Here is a 23,380-nt window from a genome sequence, read left to right as displayed (position 1 = left end):
CCCAAAACACAGCTTTAAGAAAATCAAAATTAACCTTAATTTTCAACCTAAATTGTTGTCAAGTTGTAAACTGGAAAGAAGGGACTTGAACTCTTAAACAAAACAAAACCTGTTTCCTATTAATTTTGTTACAGCAAACCTATTCAAGAAAACAAAAACCGCACACAAGCTAAGACATCAATTTTGGTTTCTAAAAACCTATTTTCTAGCTAATATTTACCTGTTTGTCTTTCAAATAAATTAATTATAATATACACACTTACATCAACAAGTAGATTATCTATCTTTTAACAAAAAGTTACTTATCTTAAGTCAAACATAGATCTCTTAGTATAAATACAGTCACATTTCTGATTACCTGTTAAAAGGTCTTTACACAGTTCACAACAGTGGAGAAAACAGGCATGGCTTCATACATGAAACTACCTCTGGCATGTTTCTAGATGTTTCTACTACAATCACTCTCATCTGTGAAACACAAAATTCCATTCTAAGGCCTACATTTCTGCATATTAAGTAATGGGAGGTGCAAAACCAATTAAGTAAGAAAAGATGACAAGACATGAATAAGATTTATACAGAAAGCTCTGGCCATGGATATCCAAAAAAAACCAGTCATCAACATGATCAGCATTTAAAATAAGGAGTTCACATTAAAATCTGTTAAGAAATTGTGTTTCCCTTTCATGCATTTCCCTAAGTAAATACATGAAATTGATATTTTTATACTTTATTTAAAACATACACAGAAAATGATTTTTTTAAAAAGATGAAACAATGTAATTCTGTGGTGTTAGTGTGATACAAGACCCAATCAAAAGAACTTCATACCCAATTGTTGTTTGGTAGTTTATTGTTCCCATAAGGGACAGCATTTGCAAGCATCTAGTTTCCACTGTAACTAAACAGCAATATTAAAAGTTTATCTAACATTTCAATCTGCTAGAAAATTTATTCAAATTCAGTTGCAATTGTACTAACATTTAGGAAATCAGGTGCAATCGTACAAACGTTTAGGAAAAGAAGTCCTACAACTCCCAGCATTCCACAGCACGCATGACTGGCTGGGGAATTCTGGGAGTTGTAGGGCTTTTTTTATCTAAACATGCATAAGATTGCACATTTAATCACCTAGCCTAAGATAAATTCAGATCAGTATACACAGTCAAAGGTTACATCCAAAGCTCATAATGCTGTGTTTTTAGTAGTTTTATTTTTTATATTTTTAGATCATCTTGTGATGCCTGCTTTAGCTCCTGATGCTTTTAACTGATTGTTTTATTATGCAGTTTCTGTTTTTATGTGGATTTGGAATTTTATTTAAATTTTTATTGTATGTTGCTCTAAGAGCTACTAGCAGTAGGGCGACTAATAAATCTGACAAAAAAATAATCAATATCAGAAAAGACTCCAAATTATCAAACATTTCAACCTTTTATTTGAAATATGTTAAATATCTCAGGTAGCAATATCACACCAAGTGAACAAGAAAGGTAATACACTTTTTTTTCGTATAATGGGCCCACTTTTCTATATATCTTTCTTGCAGGGATCCTTTATACATTTCTCTGAGTTTCTTGGACAAAGGGCAGGACAGAAATGTAAATCTTCGATTTTCATCAGTAGAGCTGGGAGTTAATATTCTATTTCCAATTTTCATGGGGAAGGGCCCATGCTTATGCAGCTAAAACAGCAACAGCCATACACAAAAGGAAAATATTGGCAATCCTGTGGGGAAACGGAGGTTTGGAAAACCATCCCGTTAGCGGGGGGGGGGGGTGAGGAGGTTAGGGGGAAGAGAACGTAACTGACATTATTTATTTATTTATTTATTACATTTTTATACCGCCCAATAGCCGAAGCTCTCTGGGCGGTTCACAACGGTATTCCACACTACAACTTTTTGTTATAGGTCGTGTGAGTGTGTGCGCGTGTGTGTGATAAGATATCCTTCTCTATCAATGAATGGTAATTTAGGCAGTTGCTCCAAGATATGATCCACTGAACTAAATTGCCCTAACTTCTGGGTAGGCATGCCTAGGACTATACTGTAAGTAAACTTACCCTATCTTAAATATCCCAAAGAATATCTATATTGAGATTTTGGTTATCAAGGAAAATGTATTTTAAACCAATTAACTGATTAAAAAGCATAGTATTACTATTTTAATCATGTATTAAAAATGTTAAAGGTCAAGTGAGCTAGGGCTTTGGAAATACTGGGAAATTACAGAGGTTGTGTGTGTTTTTAACTCCTAGTTATGCTAGGTTTCAGATTTTCTAATCCACAGCAAGGAATAAGCATTTCTAAACATGGGTGAACAGAAAAGGGAAAGTGCTTCAGTTCTCTTGAAGAGAAAAACTGATGTAGCCCCACCCTCCCCCACCATGTTTCCTTGATTTGGGGAGTTCTTTTATATATATTTTATATTTATGTATATAAATGTCTAAAAATAAACCAACATGAATAGATAACACAATGGTTGACATCAATATCTTATAAGTTCCAGCCTCAGGTCGCAGCAGGAGAATGAGGCAAAATTGTTACTTCTGCACAATTACTCTGAATTGGCAATCTCGGAAAATAGTCCAGAAGCAACAATGATACAAATAATTAAGCAGCATTTGCTGCTTCACACAGCATGAAAAGCAGCAGCCCCACTGAAGAGCCAAGGTGGCAGAGAGGCTCTGCCCCTTCCAATCTGCTGCACTCACTGCAACCTTCAGTTCACTCACAGAGCTGGTCAGGCTGCCTCTGCATTGGCTGGATGCCATCGCAAACGAGTGCTCCAGAACACACTCCATAATCCTTAATGCAAAAGCTTGTGGACAGGGTTTAATTCATACTAGGGGATCACTCCTGGCATTTTTTCAATGCCAGTAACCAATCCCTGGAATATATGAAGAAAGACTAAATCAAAGAGAGACCGGCTAAAGAAGACCACTAGACAGCAGGATTAGAAAAAAGGCCTCTAGGTCATGGAGTAGCAGTTCCAGACAGACAAGAGCATTAACTTCTCTTTTAGTAATTAAGCATTAGTTATGTTATAGTGCATCCTCTCAACTTTCCGAGTCTTGCACTTCCTGAATCCTGGAGCATATAATATATTCAACATTGTTTTTGCAGTTGAGCGTTACCCAATCATAGTCACCTTGCAACTGCTGGAATTTCGCAGGTTTTACCATGTTCAATAGTTACTTTCTCCGTGTATTGCTTTTATCACTCCCTCCATTCTAAGCAAGTTCATTTGCCACAGGCCTCTTTTGTTCCCTTCATTCACTCTTGTTAATTTCCATGCTCTAACTGGAATGTCTATTTCCTAAACTTCACCTGACTTCTAAATATAAGTAATTTTTTAAAAAAATAATAATCTCAAGACCTACCTCTGAGTTTCCAAGATAGCCTAAACTTTCAGGTGTCAGTTATAACCCTGAGGATACTTATCTTGTATTTGGTTTTTTAATCAATGTTTTGTTTTCATAAGTTCATGTCAAAAATTCAGATTAGGTTATCTTAATTTCAGTTTACTTTAGAAAAAGTGGCATAAAAATTTACTTAATAAAATAAAATAAATAAAAACTAATGTGTAAATGCAACAAAATATGCTCACAATTAAGATGGTAGAAGTTAGATTTGCTCTCAAGTTTTTAAGTAATTATAACGCATATCTCATCTGGGAACAGAGGCAACATTCCTAGTCTTATTTCTCTCATGCATTATGAGCACTGTTGTTCCAAATGACATTTCTGACCACACTTCCAGCTCACCAAGGGCACCTGATCTCTTTCAACTAATAAGGACATTCCATGCCCTAGGGAAAAGGAACTGGAATGATGCCAATTCACAACAGATTGTGCCAACAGACTATTATGAAAGGGTTTCACTACGAAAGGTGTAACAGGCACTTATCACTATCAATCCATTCTTCAGTGACTTCTCCATCTTTTTCAATTTTGTGTCAATCACTTCGGCAATTAATGAAAACTACATACACAAAAAATGTAAGGAATACACTTCTGTATTTGCTATCCACATAATTTACTCTAAAGAACTGCCTATCGTTGTGTCATTCCACATAAAGGAGGACATACAGATAAACCCCTTCCTGAAAATTCATAACCCAAAAATTTTCAAAAAATGTCAAATCATAAGCCTTTAACACATTGCATTTTTCACTCACAAATAACTAATTGTTTATTTCTATTATCACCCAGTAGCCAAAGCTCTCTGGTGGTTCAACTCAAGGACTCATACTCTATCTAAAGAACTGTATGTTTTTCAAATTTATTTCATCATAAATGTATAGAGTATGTTGCATATTTCCCCAACATATATGCTTCTTGAGTAATCTGAAAAGTAGTCGTGTTTAAGGGCAAGACATGATCATCCAAAGTTTAAAAATATATCACTCTCTTGTGGCTGCAGCTAATCACTGCAACAGGAAAAGAATATTTAAAGCTCTGAAAGTGGCAAAAGGTTATGAGAAGTAAGAAAGAAAAGTGATAAAAGGTACTAGGGGAAAGTGAAAAAATAAAAGGGAAGGTAACTAAGGCCACAGCTAGACCTAAGGTTTATCCTGGGATCATCCAGGGTTCGCCCCTGCCTGAGCACTGGATCCCCTGTGTGTCACCTAGGTGAACAGGTTTGACCCCTGGACGATCCAGGGGTAAACCTTAGGTCTAGCTATGGCCTAATACTCTAATCCTACATTCTGTCATGCGAAAAAGATAGCATGAACTGAAATGTAAGTACATTCAATCCCCTGCCTGTAGAATATTCATCAAATGTGTTTACAATAACATATTTCTTTTACCAAGCAGTATATTTCATTTATTACAGGCCTAGCATTCAAACAAAAGCCCTTACAGTGTGCATTGGTTACAATGACTAAATGTTTTTATCTGGTCAGATGACACAACTCAGCATTTATCAAAATACTACATACACACACACACACACAATATCAAACAACCAGTACATAAGATTGTGAACACAACAGTCAGTTGCCATTATTTTTTCCTCTGAAATATTCTTTACTAGCTTTTAAAGGTAATTGAAACAATGTTTACAAAATAGTAAACAATATTAACATGGAAGCCACATTCCAGCTGAACATTAGGAAAAACGTCCTGACTGTTAGCGCAGTATGACAATGGAACCAATTCCTTAGGGAGGTAGTGGGCTCTCCCACGCTAGAGGCATTCAAGAGGCAGCTGGACAGCCATCTGTCAGGTATGATTTAAGGTGGATTCCTGCATTCAGCAGGTTGATATCCTTATAGGCCCCTTCCAACTCTACTATTCTATGAGTCTATGTTGATTCTATGATTAATATATAACAGCTAATATACCTCAGAATATGTAAGTATAGTTTGCCCTATTTACATCTAGTCAGTACTCGTAATTTTCAAATTCATGTAAGATAATAGTATGCATGTGAGAGAATTAGATTAAATAATTTCTGCAAAATAAGTGTTGTATATTTGGTTGTGTATTGGCATATGGGTACTTGTTGACATATGAAATAAAAGGATGCTATAAGGCTTCAAATTGGTCTTGTTTAACCCTAAACAAGGAGAATCATTCTAAAGATAATAGGATTCAGTTCCTATCTACTGCTTCATCTACAGCTAGGATCAGCTGTAGTCAATTTATGTCCCTCATTACTATAATTACACCCCAAAAAATTTCAACCAAGAGTAACATCTCTCCTAAGACTCAAAGACGAAGAAATCAATGTGGATATGCTTCTCCTTGCGTTTATCTCCCTCCTAGTCCTCCACAGACCATATTCTAATTTAGACATCACATTTCCTGATCTCCAAGTCATACATGGAAAGCAGGAACATGCCATAGGCTTAAAGGCTCCCCATACCCTTCCCCACGTTACTATAACCATAGGGCTGGATCCAATGGCATCATTCTGCTGGAACTGGGAGGAGGCCAATTTCCCACCCACCACATAACCTCAAAATTTACTCCAAAGAGTGTATTAGTGGGTGTCCCCTAGCATAATATTGGATTTAACTCACAGTCTGCAAGATTATTACCCTTGATTTCAAACCACATAATGACAACTGACGCGCTGTCGGGGAGTAACAGGAGTGTGTATGAAGTTATTATACTACTAGAGTGGATTACTCACACTATAATTTTTTGCTTGTGTTGCCTGAATCAGGCTGTGGTCAACGCTAAGCAAGATCACCTATGATACATGGACCTGGTTTGCATGTAATGACAAACCATTAGTTAAACAACCCATGGGTTGTCGTGCATGAGGGGGAGTGCTGCCTGCAGCATACTCTCCACTTCTGTTTTTACTCAGCAACTGACAATTAGCTCCTTCATACGTTGCTGACAGTGACGTCCAAACCTGGACTTCTGGGTTGTTTAGCTCCTAAACAACCTAGCAGTCTGGATTCAGATGTTATAATCAGCAAGCTACAAAAGGCCCAATCGTGGGTTGCTCAATAAAAGCGGAAGTGGGAGCGCACTCTCTTCCACTCATGCATGATAACCCATGGGTTGTTTAACTAATATTTTGTCATGACATGCGAACCAAGTCCATGTATTAAAGGCAATGTTGCATAGCAATAACCACCGCCCCATTCAGACAACACAGCAAATAATTATTGTGTGCGTGATCCAACTCCAGGACTATAAAAGTTTCAAAACCATCTGATATGATCTCAGAAACAGTATGATCGGAAAAGGTAGAACATGGGAACATAGGAAGCTGCCTTGTACTGATCCATCTAGTCCAGTATTGTCGACACTGACTAGCAGCAGCACTAGGGGTTATCAGGGAAGATATTTTCCTCGTCCTACTTGGAGAAGCTGGGGATTGAACCGGGGACCTTCTGCATACAAAACATGCGCTCTATCACACTGAGCTATGCCCCCTGCCATTCAAGGCATGTTTTATTTGCTTTGCAGTTTCCAAAGACATGCCATCATTACATTTTAAAGCTTATATTTGCAATGATAACAGCTTTTAAATGAAAGCTGGAATGCCCAGAATTTCTACAGGCCTGTGAGCCACACAGAATACATCAGAATCAGAAAAACAGCCTGAGAGGCAGTAAGACTTTTAGATTACTAAAAAGGACTACTGAAAGAAAAGGAAATTGCAGAGAAGCTAAATGGATTCTTTTATATAAATCTTCACTGCAGGAGATATTGCAGAGACATCCATTCCTGAATCACTTCATTTATTTCATCTCTATATCATCCAACAGCCAAAACTCTCAGAGTGGTTCACAAAAATTGCAACCCCAAAATACAAAATAATATAAACACAATATAAAACCTTTAGAACACAAAATTTTAAAACAAACAATTTTAAACAGCTAAGAAACAGCTACAATAAGATATCTGGACATGATAAAACTACCATTGTTATATGATCATTATTTTCATGGAGTGCATTTGAAGAACTATGTCAAATAGAGGTAACGTTTTAGAAATCATTGACAAATTTAAAAAAGTAGTATGTCACCCAGGCCTTATGGATTTCACCCAAGAATTCTTAAACTCAAATAAAACATTGTTGGTCTTTGAACTGAAATATGTAAATCAAATTCATTATCAGAAGGGATTGGCAATCAACATTGATTTTAAAAAAAGAAAGGAAGAATCAACTCAATCTAGGAAAACTACACAACACATCAGCCCAATGCTTGTTCCAGTTAAATTGGTAGAAAGCATTATTAAGGCTAGAGAAAGGAGCAGCATGGCTTCTGCAAAGGGAGGTCTTGCCACCAACCTTTTAGAATTATTTCTGGGTCAACAAACGTGTAGATGGGAAGAATACAGTAGACAATAAATTTGGATTTTCAAATGGCTTTTGACAAAATCCCTCACCAAGGGCATTAAAAAACATAGTATGCATAGGAGAAGATGTGTTCTAATATAAATCAGCTGGAGAGCAATCCTATGATCCTTGTAAATCCTCCAAGGGACCGTAAGATTTACCTGAGTTCCCATCCCATAGCCGCAGACACACTTAAGACCTCAGGAAGGGGGCTACATGATCCAATCCTTCTCCCCGCTCATAGCCAGCATAGAAAGAACCATGCCAGCTGCTTTCCAGGGTTGCAAAAGTGGCCTCAGAGGATCCCCTACAGATTGAAAAGGGGACGTTCCAGTGAGCAAGGGATGGGAGAGGCCAGCATGAGAAACCCTATGGCCTCTCCAGCCTCAGTGCCACCACCGCCAGTTCACTTCCACTAGATGGGCTCAGAAGTGAGTCCAGATGAAAAATAATCAAAAAGAAAAAGTGAGCAGAGAGGGGTGAGGAACCTGTGGTCTTCCAGATGTTGTTGGACAACATTAGATGTCATCTGAGGGGAGTTGCACTCCAACAACATTTGCAGGATCACAAGCTGCCCTCCCATGCTTTATTGGAACTAGACTTACTTAGCATTCATCAAAGAGCCTTAGTAAATAGTGACATAGTCCAGTTTGCGCAGGATACCAAATATTTCAAGATATGAAATCCAAAGCACTCCAAAAAGGTATCTCTCCAAACTGTGTGAACAGACAAATGAATGGCAGATGAGATTTGTTAAGTGAAAAGTGAAGTACACTGAGACAAATTCAATTTCTGGTGAGGAAAGGCTGAAAGAGGTTTTCATTTAAACAGAAGGAAAACTATTAAAGAGGGAGATAATAGAATTATGCAACCAAAAAGCGTAGGGAAATTAAAGAGATTTTTCTCTCACACATATATAACTCCATAAGTTCAGTCATCCAATGAAACAGATGGGAACAAAATTCAGGATAAGAAAAAAGTATTTCTTCCCACAACACGTAATTAACTTTTTCCACAGGGGTAACCATGTTAGTCTGTTGCAGAAAGAACAACTAAGAATATTGTGGCACCTTCAAGACGTTAGTTTTTTATTACAACAAAAGCTTTGGTGAGCTAAATTCCACTTCATCAGATGCTTATGAATTTCATTACAGAGTTTATGAAATTCATTATCTAAAAATAGCCACTAACATACTTATTTATTTATTTATTTATTATTTATTAAATTTCTATACCGCCCAATAGCTGAAGCTCTCTGGGAGGTTCACAAAAATTAAAATCATAGGAAGACAATCAACAGGCTAAAAACACAAATACACAATACAATATAAAAAGCACAACCAGAATAAAAACCACGCAACAAAATTGATATAAAATTAAAATACAGAGTTAAAACAGTAAAATTTAAATTTAAGTTAAAATTAAGTGTTAAAACACTGGGAGAATAAAAAGGTCTTCAGCTGGCGACCAAAGGAGCACAGTGTAGGTGCCAGGCGGACCTCTCTGGGGAGCTCATTCCACAACCGGGGTGCCACAGCAGAGAAAGCCTTCCTTCTAGTAGCCACCTGCCTCACTTCCTTCGGCAGGGGCTCACGGAGAAGGGCCCCTGTAGATGATCTTAAGGTCCGAGCAGGTACATATGGGAGGAGGCGTTCCTTCAAATAACCTGGCCCCAAACCGTTTAGGGCTTTAAATGTCAATACTTGCAAATATCCTAGTGCAAATAATGCTCTTAGCAGACTCAGGCTCCCAGCACAGAACCATCTCACCCCCAGCTGCAACATCTTTTTGGGACTGGGAGCTTAAGAGGCAGGCTCCTTTGGGGGTGTTGTGTATTTTAATTTTTTTTTTAAAAAAAAAATTACTTTTCTTTTCCTATGTTTCAAAATGTATGTTTTAAACTTTGCAATACCGCCTTGAGGCCCAGTATTGGGCAAAAGGCGGAATACAAATAAATATAATATAATAATAATAATTTAAGAATATATAATACAAGAAGTGGCCCTTAAACAAAAACAGAGTATCAGTCAACCATTACTGCATGAATCAAGTCCAGCATACTTGGAAAATGTGTTCTCCTCTATGAACACTGCCCTACCACTAAGATCATCAGCTGAGGCCTACTTTATGCTGCCCTCCCAATTTCAGAAGATCTGCAGAGATGCAGAACACATTGACCCAGTTCACAGGAATAGCAGGGATTTGTGGAGCATGCAAGCCTTTTCCATTTTTAATTAACAACCAAGGAATGCCCCAGTGTTTGGTTGTTTCCCGATGTGTGAACCCTGAAACTCTGGTTTGTTTATGGGTTAACAAAAACATAGGCAATTATCAGGTTAATTCTGGGCTGTTTAACCCACAAACAACCCTGAATTTCTGGGTTTGCATTATGCTTTAGCCCAAACTTCCAGATGACTTGCTCCAACTATTATGCTGCTATTAAAAAGTATGGGGGAGAGAACAGAACCTTGCAGCACCTCATAAGTCAAAAGCCATGAAGTGTAACAAATGTCCCCCAGCACAAGTTACTATGTCCTGTCAAAAAGGGCTAAAATCAGCACAACACCATGACTCTTAAACCCACCCAGGGCCTTGCTAGACCTGCCAGATAAGCCAGCAGGGAGGAGGGGCGACGACACGCTAGAGTTAGCGCGCACTGTCACTGGCTTCCACACGCACGACGCAACGGGAAGCCCCGTAGCATCAGCCATTTTTTTTTTTTAAAGGAGCCATGTGCGCCGGAGCCCCGCCAGAGAGAAGGTAAGTGGGTTTTTTTACAAAAATAAAGCCCCCCCCGCTCTCCCTGCCCGATTCCCCCCCTGCCTGCTCGCTCGTCCTCCCCCCATCCACCAGGCCCGATCCTGTCCCTGATCTTCTCCCCCCCCTTGCCAGGCCCATCCCCGATCTTCTCCCCCCCCTTGCCAGGCCCGATGCCCGGCTTCCCCCTCCCGTGCCATCCCTGATGTCCGCTCTTCCCCCACCCGCCCCTGTCCACCACTTGCCATCCCCGATGTCGGGCTTTCCGCCCCCTGTGCCACCCCCGATGTCCGGCTTCCCCCTCCTCTCTCCTGGCAGGTCCGGCCTTCCCCCTGCCCCTCTCTCCCCCCCCGGGATCCCCCCCGGCCCGATGGGCACAGTGCTCGTATGAGCGCTGTGCCTAGTCCGTGGCTTTTCCCGGCTACTCGTGAGTAAGCGAGTAGCCGCAAAAAGCCACGGACCCTGCTAGACGTTCCGCAGCCCCGGCCTGAGGCCGGGGCTGCGAAAAAGCCGGGCCATAAGTGAATTTGCTTATGCCGGCTTAAGGCAGGCTTCAGCACGGCCTGACCCCGGATTCCCCTGTGCGTCATCTGGATGCACAGGAGGGAAACCGGGCCTCACACCGCGCTAACGCCTGGTCTAACAAGGCCCCCAGTCAAATGACCCTTGACGCTATCGAGGACTGCTGATCCAGGAACATGAACAGGATCACACTCCCACTGTTCATTCCAGGGTTGATTTGATTTAAATCAAATTGATTTAAGTCATGATTTAAATCACTACTCCAAAGGACTCAATTTTATTGATTTAAATCACAGTTGAAATCACTAGTGAGGAAGATTCTATTTAATCATCATTTTTAGCGGAGGTATATTATTGCATAAAATAAACTTAATACATATTCAGAGATATAAGTTTTATTAGAAGATAGGTACACACTAGGCAATTATTCTGAATTTTCAGTTTATTTTTCATCCCCCCCCAAAAAAAAGGATTTAGTACTAAAACAGTAAAAACTTGTGAAATCATTGAGGAGATGAACTAGCTCCACCTGTTCAATTAATCATGATACTTTTGTCACGGTGTGTTAGAATCACCACTGCCACCAAACAGGCTTTCAAATTGTACTAATATGATTGTTTATTCCTCTGGTTAGTTTTCTTCTTCAACAAAACAAGTAATTGGATTTTTGAATGGTTAACTATTTCAGTTTTTGAATAAAAGTAAAGTTCTTTAAAAAAAACATTTAGGCAAATTTAACCACAGCAGGTACAGAAACAAAATATTCCCAAATGGGGTCTCTTTGACAGGCTCCTGATGCCATGCTAGGTATTTCCCTTCTACAATGGCGGATACAATGCGGCAGGAGTTTCCTCATGAGTGAGGACTGCATGAGTATGTTCTGTTCACTTTTGCTTTCACTTTGTATTCCCCTCTCCTATCCCTTGCATTTATATCCAAAACCCTCCTCTTTGTTCAGATCTACTTCATCTCCCAAAATTCTCTATTCATTGACCTTCTCTATCTTTGCACTTAGAGAGGAGTAAGGCCGAGAGAGAGAATGCACTTCTGTACACCAGCTGCAGTGCAGAATAGGCCTCATCAGGTTATCTCGCATCTCCATAAACTACTGTTAACATATTCATAGAATATTAGTATAAAGCCCATGTCACTATGGGCACTAGAAGTCCTGTTCCTTTCCCACTTTTCCCCCTTCGGCCCCTTCACCACAGAGCAGCTCATGAATAATCAAATGGGGCTCATGCTTAATGAATCTTGCTTTACACTAATAGGGATGAATCCCCCAATTCAATAATCTACCTTCGACAAATGAACTCTTCAGATGACATAATAATTCCGGCTTCTAACACAATTATTAGCTCTTTAATTACCTAACGCTCCTCCTAAATCAATGAAGTTCTGGCAGGAGGTCAAAGGCTCCACCTGTGCAGATCCATATTCAGACTGTCATGCTAGTATTAAGAGGCAAATTACTACCAAAAAAACTAAAGTGGCTGTACCAGTTACCTATTGTGTAAATCACAATCCTAAAGTCAAGAGTTGTTGAAAAGTGCTAGTCTCAACCATTCCTGACATGTATTTGGTTTATCCTTAAGAAACATGCTTATCTATAAATTTGCGCTCAACACCCTAAATCTGTAGGTTCTTAAATTTTGGCAAACAGAGTTCTGCAGATCAACAAACCATTCCCATCATAATCATCCCCCTCCTTCCACCTCCTGTGTAACGTATCTAACTTCTCCCCTTTAGGTATATAATTAAACTTTAATTCTATCACAATCCATTCAGCTTGCTAAGATCTTGGGGTGGGAGGGAAATGTTTCTTTGACAATAAGATGTTTACAATTGACTCTGGTTAAGAGAAAAGCAAATAGGCAGAAATAGGCAGCAAATAGGCAGCAAATAGCCATTTCTAGGCATTTAACAGTACAGACACCTAAAAATATGCCAGTGCCCAAATGATTCCAACACTCATTTCTGCATTCCGATCAGGGGGGAGGGGGTGTTCCCACAGGGCAATGGGCTATTTCTGAGATACTGAAGTCTAACATTCCCAAAGGCTACTTTCTTTTTACCATAATCCCTGTGAATGTCTGTCTGCTTTCTTCTCCATACTCTCCAACAGTCCCAACTCCTGCTCCTCATCTCATGCAAGTAACCCATTACTTGTGAAGGATTGCATTACTACCCACTGTCCGTTTCAGACCTTTCTTTCCATTTGCACCCACTCCACCTCCCTTCTTTTACAGATGGAATCCCATGTTTACTGCAAAATAATTTTATCCAAAGACAATGTTTAATTGCACATTTAACATGCCTCAATCTTCACAACAGGTAAAAATTAAACACACTCTTCAACTCGAAGAATTCAAGAAATATTTTATATAAAATCAAAGTTTGCTGTGTCCTGTGAATGCGTACTCACAGTTTATAGAATTTCTGGAAAATATGACTCAAATTACTGTTGCCTTTTCAGAAAATGTTCCATCTGTCATATTTGCGCCAACTGAAAGACGTAATAGTTTCTGAAAGATGGCAAACTGACAAGTAAACTGCAGCGTAACATATAACGGAATGCAGAGGTTTCTAAAAGTCATCACTTTCACCCTGCCATTTTCCCCCCAATGCTTCTTTTTCCATTTTATAGGTTCGTTAGTAATAATGAGTGGATGCCAATTGCAAATACAATGACAGGCAAGCAGTTTCAAAGTTGTAGTGTTGTTCAGGTGTTTATAGCTGGCAAGTATGTGAGAGAATAAATATATGTCACTGAAATGCATTTACATCTCCATGTGAAATAGAACTAATTAGTAATGACAGTAAAACTGGAGTGCCCCAACAATCTTAGTGGAACAGAGTTTAACTCTGTTGAAATAGATGAGTGGTTTATTTTTATTTATTTATTACTCAATTTGATATACTGCTTTCCACAAACATATCTAAGTGTTGAACACAAAATGCACATATAAACATCAGAACTAATGTCAATAAAGCATTTCAAGGAGTGAACGGTGCAACAGTAAATGCTCTACTGCAAGTGTTCTTGAAGCAAACTCAGGAGCATGTGGAACTCTTAGAAGTTCTCCCTCTGATGACGGTAGAGATCAGTCAGGGACATACGGGGTAGAGTGATCCCTAAGACAACCTGGTCCCAAGTTTTTCAGAGCTTTATATGTTAACAACAAAACCTTAGACTTGGCCTGGTAGCTGATTGCCAGCCAAAGCAGTTATTTTAGCAAGATTTGCATGCCGCTGCATTTTGCACCAGCTGAAACTTCCAGACCAAGCTCAAGGGTAGCCCCACACACAGCCCATTACGATGATCCAACCTTGAGGTTCCAATGCCTGTACCACCATGATCCAGGAACTGCCATAATTGGCATACCAGCCAAAGCTGGCAAAAGGCACTCCTAATCACAGAGACCACGCAAGCCTCAAGTGACAAACATGAATCCAGGAGCATCCTCAAACTAAGCACTTGGTCCTTCAGGGGGAATGCAATCCCATCCAGAACTGGCAATTGACCTATTTCCTGGACCTGTGATACACCCGCCAACAGTGCTTCAATCTTGCCAGGATTCAAACCCAATTATTGGCCCTCATCCAGTCCACCACTGTATCCAAGCACAACATATCATGCATAGTTCTTTGGCTTGTCTTTATATTTTTACAAGTATTCCAATCTTTTTTCTTTTCCTCCTTTTTTGCATAATGCAACATTTAAATCACATTAAATGTGCTTTAATTTTTTCCCCTTAAATATTAAAGTACATATTTCATAAATCAAAAATTATTTATTTATTTATTGCATTTTTATTCTGCCCAATAGCCAAAAATCCCTGGGCAGTTCACAAAAAGTACACTTGTGGTGTACTTTTCAGTGAATTTTTTTCTGATGACCTAGATGCTAAAAATTCTGAAAAAATGATTTTCCCCCCTATGAAAACTACCCTAATTTGCATAGAGATTTTTTTCAATTTGAAGTTTTCCAGAAAATCCACATCACTCCCTGCCATCTTAATTTAGTTATTTTTGAAGATTTGTACCCCGCCTTTAAATAAACTTATTCTTAAGATAGCTTACAAGCAATGGGCAATTAAACAAATAGACGAAAACTCATTCACTTGGAGCTCTATCTCTGCCTTCGGACTGTGAGATCTGATCTATCCCAAGGCCACCATCTGGGACACCATCTGAGGGGCCACAGCACTGCAACCTAAGTTGCTTTAAACACCCACACTCTGTGCACCCACCCATCTGCAAAGTTTTATATAAAACCGGCCTGATGTAAACAACTGTTTTCAACGTAAATTTTATTTTACAAAAGATTTTCTCCTGTCATGCTTGTCATGAGACTATCAGACACATAAACACTTCCTATTTTGAACATTTAGTATTTTATCTATATTTAGCGTATCAGGAGTTTTCATATAAAAAAATGAAAAGACCATGTTGAACAGAAGCAGGGGGAAAAACCAGGCTCCTAAAAATGTTTTGCTTGTGCTTAAGAACATGAAGTCAAGTTTAATATAGAAGCTAGTAGACTGAGCTACGAATGAGGTCCCCAGTTCAAATCTTACCTCATCCATGAATCCACTGGGTGGCCTTAGGCAAACCACTATTCTCTCAACCTCATCCCACCACCACACCAAATCAGTAATATGGGGATAATAATACAGACCAACATTATCTCAGTAATCCTTACAACAGCCCTGTTACGTAGGTGGTATGCTTTGAGCACTCAAGAAATACTAAACACTATTATTAAATATTTATTCAAGCTTGTGCAATGTACTTGCTGGTGTTGAGAAATCTGAAACACTCTCTTAACCCAGCAACTGAATAATGAGTTTCTCCATTACAGGGATCTGAAAAATTATACACCACATGAAGCTCAGTATTCATATTATATGACCAAAGAATAATTTCCTAAGCAGTACCTTCAATATAGGCCTGCTGCAGACAGACAATGTGCCTCTACACTGGAAAGATGCAAGGGTCTCTTCATATGGATTGACGCTTGAGATGTTACTTGACTACTTTCATGTTATCTTTCAATTATTTTATTAACCTGCAAAGCCCTCAATTCCAAATCATTGAGTTCATCTTGTATGAATTTAAATATCTACTTTTTTCACAGACACAACACATAAAAGTTTACCATTTCAGACTACTACAAGTTTCTTCTAATAATTAATAAGCTTAATATCTGCATTCTTTGTTTTGCACGAAACAAAATTTTTAAGATAATCCTAAAGAAACAAGACCAAAAGGGTATAATATGCAAAGCATGTGGGGGGAAAGCCAGTTTTTGGACACCAGCATTTTGTTTTCAAATGCAAGCTCTGATCCAAAGCTAGAAAACTTTTAAATTATCAGACAACAGCATCAAATATTGAGGGATAGCCAGTCACCTGGTGGGTTTCAAGCCCTCTTTGTAAGTCTGGGAAGCTGATCAATTGCATGGTCAAATATTGTCCACAGTCAAATATTGTCCATGGTCAATAATGCCCTTTTATATGTGGCAGAGGCATCCTACCTTTATAATTGTATCATGGTGCCATCCAATAATTAAGATAGAAGTAACTGCTCCTTGCTAACCAGTCCTGCAAGAGACTAGGTGCACAGAAATATCCTCTCACTCTTCAGTTATGAGAAGGAGTCTCCTGATCAGCATTACATCCACATTATAAAATTATTGTCTTTAGGTAGGAGCTAGGTGTGTTTTTATTACCTTCATTTTAAATGAATTTGTTAAGTGCTTGGACTATCCTTGGGGTTCTAAATAAAAACTGAAATTTTTAAAATTAAAATACTCTTAAATACTACTAACATTCATTTATATTTGCATAACGAAGGGGCATAGCTCAGTCACTGAGCACATGCTTTGTATGCAGAAGGTCCCAGGTTAAATTCCTTACATCTCTAGTAAGCTATAAATAATAACTGCCTAAAACAGTTTAGAAAATTGTTTTACTATTTCATAGAAGCTAAATAATTTGGGGTTTTGTAATTACCATAAACCTCTCTCTTTGTTAAATTTATACTGGCTTAGTATTTTTTACACACTCAACCATTATTGAACCTATCTTCTGGAAAGCATTTTTGACCCATTTAAAGGCAAAGTCAAGTTCCTTGTGAAAGTGCATTTTCCCACACATAAGCAAATTGCAAGTTTCAGGTGGAGACTTAGGCCAATCAGTTTTTAAAATGTTTTCTTAATATTCAAACACAACATTAATTCATTTATGAAGACGCCGTAGGAACAAACGAAAACAACTGGAAATAAGTTATTTCAACACACTGAACAAGATTTTTTGTAGTGTTACAGCAACACTGGCCCACATTATGAATTCAGAGTATTAGGTATATTGAAGGCTAAAACTAAAATCACTGTGTCAATCTCTTGACCAGAATTTTTTGAAACACTAGTCTCAGGAGAAAAGCACCAGGTTAAGATGAGAGCTAACGTCAGAACTAAGCATCCCTGTGTCAGGTGCTAAAGGGCTTATGCGGCAGGGCCTTGCGATTTACTGTTTTACTCTGTACAGCACCATGTACATTGATGGTGCTATATAAATTAATAATAATAATAATAATAATAATAATAATAATAATAACAGCTATCAATTCTCTGCTCCCTATGCCACTATAAGAAACTTTGGTCAGGCAACATACACTACTATGACAAGATCATCCTGAGCTTCAGTGTCAGGTGTTATAAGAGAAGCAATCCCACTCCAGTTCCTGCTATATAACTCCAAGGCCTGCCACAGAACCTCAGCCTGGGCAACCCATCAATGAAAGAACTTACCAGGCAGGCCCTCATGCTACCAGATAGCTCCTTTTAGACATGTCTACATGAGACACAGGACATGTGGCACTCCAAATGTTGTTGGACTGCAACACCCATCAGTCCTATCCAGCATAGCCAACATCGAAGGATCATGGGAGTTGCTCTCCAAAACTCTTCTACCCCATCTTAGCTTTGTTTAATAGCAGCTGAAGGTAGCATGATCAAGCTTCTGTCTGCCAGCCCTCTTAGTGCAATCTGCCCTTAAAGTTTGTATCAATGTTTGCTTGGGCAAGACCCCACCCCTCTCTCAATCACATGGAACATGCTCATACGTCCCAACATCAAGCCAACTCTGCCACATTACAAACTCCACTAAGTCACTACTAATCCAGACCACTTGCATTCATTCTGAGTGAAAGGCATACATATTTGCTGCTCATATATCTCATAAAAACAATGCATCATCCTTGTTAAATTATTGTTGAATATTCCATATATTGCTTATTGCAAGTGAACTAGATACATAGAAGGAAGAGAAAATATGATCAACTACTGAACAAAACAAAGCTGGCAGGTTCAAAACTCAAACACACTAGAATTATCAAATAATCATAGCATGTATTTTCCATGCTTGTAAAACAGCATTCTCCCTTGCACATGATGAGAACCATACTTTTGGTATGCTGACAATACCTGACAGTAAAAGACTATATACAACTTTTCCCCATGTTTTGCAATCCTCTAGATGCATACTGAAGCTGTAGAAGTTGTCAAAGCTTAAATGCTGCAGGAAACTGTCAGGCTATAGGATCAAGGACTAATTTACAAAACGTGCACTTCCTAATAAAACTGCAGCTACATTTCAATCAACAGAATTAGTCTTCAGTATCTGTATCACAGGTTCTTCAACATAAGCATCTACAGAACAAGAATTACATAATTAAAGAACCTTTAATCTACACATTTTTATGCAGGGTGAACCTTCTTTCAATGAATAGCAAGTATTTCCCAAATCTGCCATTACAACTGACTTCCAATTAAGACATTGCTTCCCAAATGATAATAAGAATGGTATAGAGCCTTACCTTTTAGCAGAGGCAATGGAGTTAACTCAATAGGCTTGCCCTGAGACCGAAACTGGGACGAACTTTGCGACCTCTTCTGCCTGGCTTTTCTGACGGACTTCCGAGAAAATCCGTCTACTTTATCCACTGATGGAGGAGTGGTTGGTGCTGAGGACATATCCCTACTGAAGGGAAGAATTATTATTAATATTCCCAACTAAATAAGAATTTTAGAAGAAATACTCCCTCATCACATTTAACCCTCCCTTTAAGATCACACTAAAAGGAAATATTTCTCTGATGTTCACAGTCTAGTTTAACACATTGGCTTAAGGTAGTTAGCAAAATCTATTTTCCTAGTCCAGCTCTGACTATGCCGCCTTGCATGCAACTAGTGGCCCCAGATGCATCCATCAATAGGCATCAGCTGAGCATTGCAATGCACATTCAGGTTTGTCTTTATTTATTTTTTTATTCTTATCCTGATTCTCATATTTTCCTTTTGGGGATATTTTAAAACCCTCATTCAACAATCCTGCTTACAGTGCAGAGAAAGCAAATTCACAACATCTTGAAATGGGTAACATGAACTCTCCTCCTGCTATTAGTAAATGTTTCTGCAAAGGAGCACTGTTAAAATAAGATAATAAAGACACACCTGACCTAATCTAACATTTTATGCTTGTTTACCTTTAATGCAAATTTTGTAAAAGCAATGAAATTATTGAGGTTAATTTCATTAAACCGTGAGTTTATTACTTATTATGCTAATTAGCAATATATTATTTTTCTCTTTTGCTTTCCATTTCTAGAATCAGAGAAGTTGGAAAAACTGCTAGGTGACACAGTCCATGTCCTAAGCCAGTATACCCTAAACATTTATGTCCTTACGCAGCCTTCCCTTAGACCTCCAGGAAAAGGTCACACAACCTAACTAAGTAGTTTGTTCCACTAATGAACTACTCTTAGATCTGGAGGTTTTCCCAATGATTAACCATAACCTACTATCATCTAGTTCAAATACAATGTTTTGTGGCTAATTCCTTTTCAAGTTTCCACATCTTTCTCTTTACATGTAGAGAGATTCAGTAGGGAAGGGACTGACTTTATAGATTAAATATGCAATAAATACATATTTTTTAAAAAGCCTTTGCCAATGGTGGATTTTTTAACAGTAGTAAACTTTTACAGATTGCAAATAGACCTACTGAAATCTAAAGAAGTTATTACTATTACTATTATTTATTCCATTTATAGACCACCCCATAATCAAGTCAATGGATCCATGCATACTACATAAATCTTTGCAGGCCAAGGGGTATGAATGGAATGATAAAACATATTTGAATGTTGATTTAAATATTTCTGGTCATATGTCAGTCCAAAACTATAACTTGCATATTTGAAAGTTGCATGAAGATTTTTTTAAATGTCAATTGACGTTTGCTGAAATTTAACAGGCACAAAAGTCTTAATTGCATGCACAAAAAATTACTCTAAGCCTCTAAAAGGAATCACACGAGTCCTCGACACTCATCAGTGAGAGTGGATTTATATATAACAATCCTTACTTTAACAACTCATCATTCTTATAGTCGTTGCATTGTTACCCTGAACTATACAGCCTACGCACAAAAGATTAATGATTCTGCATTAGTATAATAGTTATCAATTTAAATATTATATATACTACGTATATGTGAGGGCTGTATGCAAGAATGACAGTTACCTATACTTCAGTTTTACAAAACCAGTCTATAACATGTAAGGAGAAAAGTTGTACACACCACCAAAAAAAAAGGATGTTACTTGTACTCCAGCAGAAATCTGAAACTCTAAAAAAAGAAAGATAACCACAGCTAGCCCAATCCTACGCATGCTTACTCAGGATTAAATCCCACTGAGTTCAAATCTTCTTTTAGGTTCCTAGTCTCCTGTTTGTTTTGATTTTCTTTTTAATCTCAGTGTACTTAAGCTTGCACTCCAGTCTTAGGTTCTGGGCCTGTTAAACATAGCTCAGCTCATCCAAAGGATGGTTTATCTTTGCACTGTCCACAGTGCTTAGAGTGTCTCCATCTATCCAGAAATCTCTCCACAAAGACTGAAAATGGAACTGCTAACAGTATTAATGGACAAGCCCTGAAGCAGATCGCTTCAACTGCAGGATCATTGTGTCAGCATGCAAGAAGCTTTAGCCACACTTCTCAGCTGTAAATTTAGTAACAGTTCCTCTCTCCTGCTTTAATGCATTATTAAGGTCTAATTCTACCTCAAAAAGCCTAGGCAATATACAACAATAAACACTGAACACGGATGGGACTCCCCTCTCGCCTCGTTCCAGATCTGTCAAGTGGCCAACCCCTTCTTCGGATATCTTGGAAATCGAAAAAAACCGAATTGAGATCACATTTATTTACTGCGGGGATTCTAGGTGGAAGGCACAGCTTTGGCTTCCCTCCCCCAACCCCAACCCCTTTTGATTCTCAAACAGTGGGATAGTGTAGATCTAAGAAGGGATTATTGATTATCATTATTTTTTAAGTGAGGAGGGTTGGCACGATTTCGGTGAATATAAAGCGAAGTTGTCGTCGTCGGAGACCCGGGGTAGGGGGGCGGGGAGGAGTGTTCAGAAAAGGTGCTTGAAAAAAATACCGTTGGGCCCCCAGAGGAAAGGGGGCGCCCCCCTAACCACCCCCGTCGGTGGCAGAGGAGGCGCTGCGAGCGAGGTGCGGGGAGCTGCCCTGCCAGACTCGCTTTCCTGGGTGCCGTTTCCCACCCACAACACGAGGGGAAGCGACCACGTCCTCGCGGATCATCGCGGGGTTCTGTGCCTAAATCCCTAATGGTCGCTCTCCCTCCCCCTTCCCCGCCCGCGATCCCTTTCATACTCTCCTTGCCCGCGTCCGCCCCCGCTGAGGAAGTTACCTTGAACCCTCCTGGTAGAGAATCCAGAGACAAGAAGGAGAGAAAACGAGGAGGGAGCCGATCCCTGGGTGAGGCGAGGGCAAGCCGGGCCGCCGCGCCGCCTGTGCGTGTGTTTGTGTGTGTGTGTGTGTGTGTCCCTCTCTCGCTCGCTTTCTGCGGTGCGGTCCCTGCCGCAGGAGCAGCAGCAGCAGCCTTGTAGGCCTCGTCGGCCTCCCCCAGCGCAAGACGGCGTTGGCGGCGGCGGCGTTAGGAGCAGCAGCGGCGGCGGCGGCGGCTTCCACTCGGTCCCATGCACCGCTCCCCGCTCGGCCGTCTCCCGCCCGCCTTCCTGCCTTCCTTCTCCCTCAGCGACACTGCTGCTGCTGCTGCTGCTGCCGCCGCCTGCGAGGCCTCCTCCTCCTCCTCCTCCTCCTGCCGCTTCTCTCACATTCCCGGCGAGTCGGCCTTGGGAAAGGAGGGGCGCCGAACGGGCGAGCGAGCGGGGTGCGGTGAGGAGGAGGAGGAAGCGGCGGGCGCTGGTGCTGCTGAGCGGGGCTTGGTGGTGGTGGCGGTGGTGGCGGCGGCGGCGGCGGCCTTCCTCTTCTGTTGCTGTGACTGCGGCGGGCGTTCCTACGGCTCTTGCCTATTGTCAGTCAGTCAGTCACTGAGCTCCGGCCATGGCTCTCGCTCGCTCGCTCGCTCCCTCTCCCGCGCTCTCTCCGGAGGTGGAGGGGGGCCCACGCACGCACGCGCACCCACACACGCACGCGCCGTCAGCCAGCCAGCCAGACCCAACGAAGCCACCAGTCGCTCGCTCGCAGCCGAACGTGCTGCCCCTCACAGCTCCGCCTCGCGCACACGCCCACGAGACGCAGGAGGAGCTGCTGTCGCGCGCGCCGCCGCCGCCAGTTGCGCCCCTCCTGGCCGTTGGAGGCAGCGCGCCTCCTCATTGGGCGAGAGGGCCCTCAAGCCGAGTACTTCGTCCCGCCTCCTCATCCCTGACTGAGGTTCTCCTCAGTGGCCGGCCGTGAGGGGAAGAAGGGGGAAAAGAGCGTGAGGTAAGTGGAAGCGGGCCGCGCGGTAAATTGGACGGGACGGGACGGGACGGGACGGGACACGACACCGGGGGGGGGGAGAGAGTCGGTGTTTTTTGCCGTCGTCGGGTAAGGGAAGGATGCATTTCTACCACCACCGGTTCCGGCGGTTCAGTCTCCCCTCACGCACCGCGACAATATTTGTGAGGCAAACGGGACGCCGCCCTGGGCGAAGTGTCAGTTTTTCTCCTGGGTTCGTTAGATTAAGGCGCTGCAAATAAATGGAAGCGAAATCCCTGGGTTTGCTGGGAAGTGGGCGCGTAGCTGCGCCGAAGTTGAGACTGCCCGGGAAGCACTCCGGGCGCTTCACACGTTATGCGTTTCCTACACGGGACAAGCGCCTCCGTGCAGGAAGTCACAGTGCGACCCCCGTTCTGCAGGTTGCTCTCTGCGTGTATTTGGCTGCTCACGTGTAAATGGGGAGAACGCC

At 40.7% G+C, this 23,380-nt stretch overlaps 1 protein-coding gene across 4 annotated transcripts in view; it reads right to left on the bottom strand.

Annotated features, from left to right (window-relative positions):
* The window catches only part of PPP2R5E (protein phosphatase 2 regulatory subunit B'epsilon), an 82,064-nt gene extending 59,884 nt beyond the window's left edge, over window positions 1-22,180 (bottom strand). Inside the window, exons 1-2 of one of the 4 annotated variants that reach the window (XM_063118144.1) lie at window positions 21,878-22,180; window positions 18,974-19,137 (exon numbers count right to left, since the gene is read on the bottom strand). In XM_063118144.1, the coding sequence (XP_062974214.1) occupies window positions 18,974-19,130 (157 nt within the window). In that variant the 5' untranslated portion in view covers window positions 19,131-19,137; window positions 21,878-22,180. The remainder of the gene's footprint in view (window positions 1-18,973; window positions 19,138-21,877) is intronic. The other 3 variants (XM_063118145.1, XM_063118143.1, XM_063118142.1) reach the window with 3 other exon arrangements.
* Between the last annotated feature and the right edge of the window lie 1,200 nt (window positions 22,181-23,380).

Source organism: Elgaria multicarinata, chromosome 2 (genome assembly GCF_023053635.1).
Source record: "Elgaria multicarinata webbii isolate HBS135686 ecotype San Diego chromosome 2, rElgMul1.1.pri, whole genome shotgun sequence".
Lineage (NCBI taxonomy): Eukaryota > Metazoa > Chordata > Lepidosauria > Squamata > Anguidae > Elgaria > Elgaria multicarinata.
The sequence above is the reverse complement of the archived record's forward strand: the minus strand, read 5'-3'. Positions and strand labels throughout refer to the sequence as shown.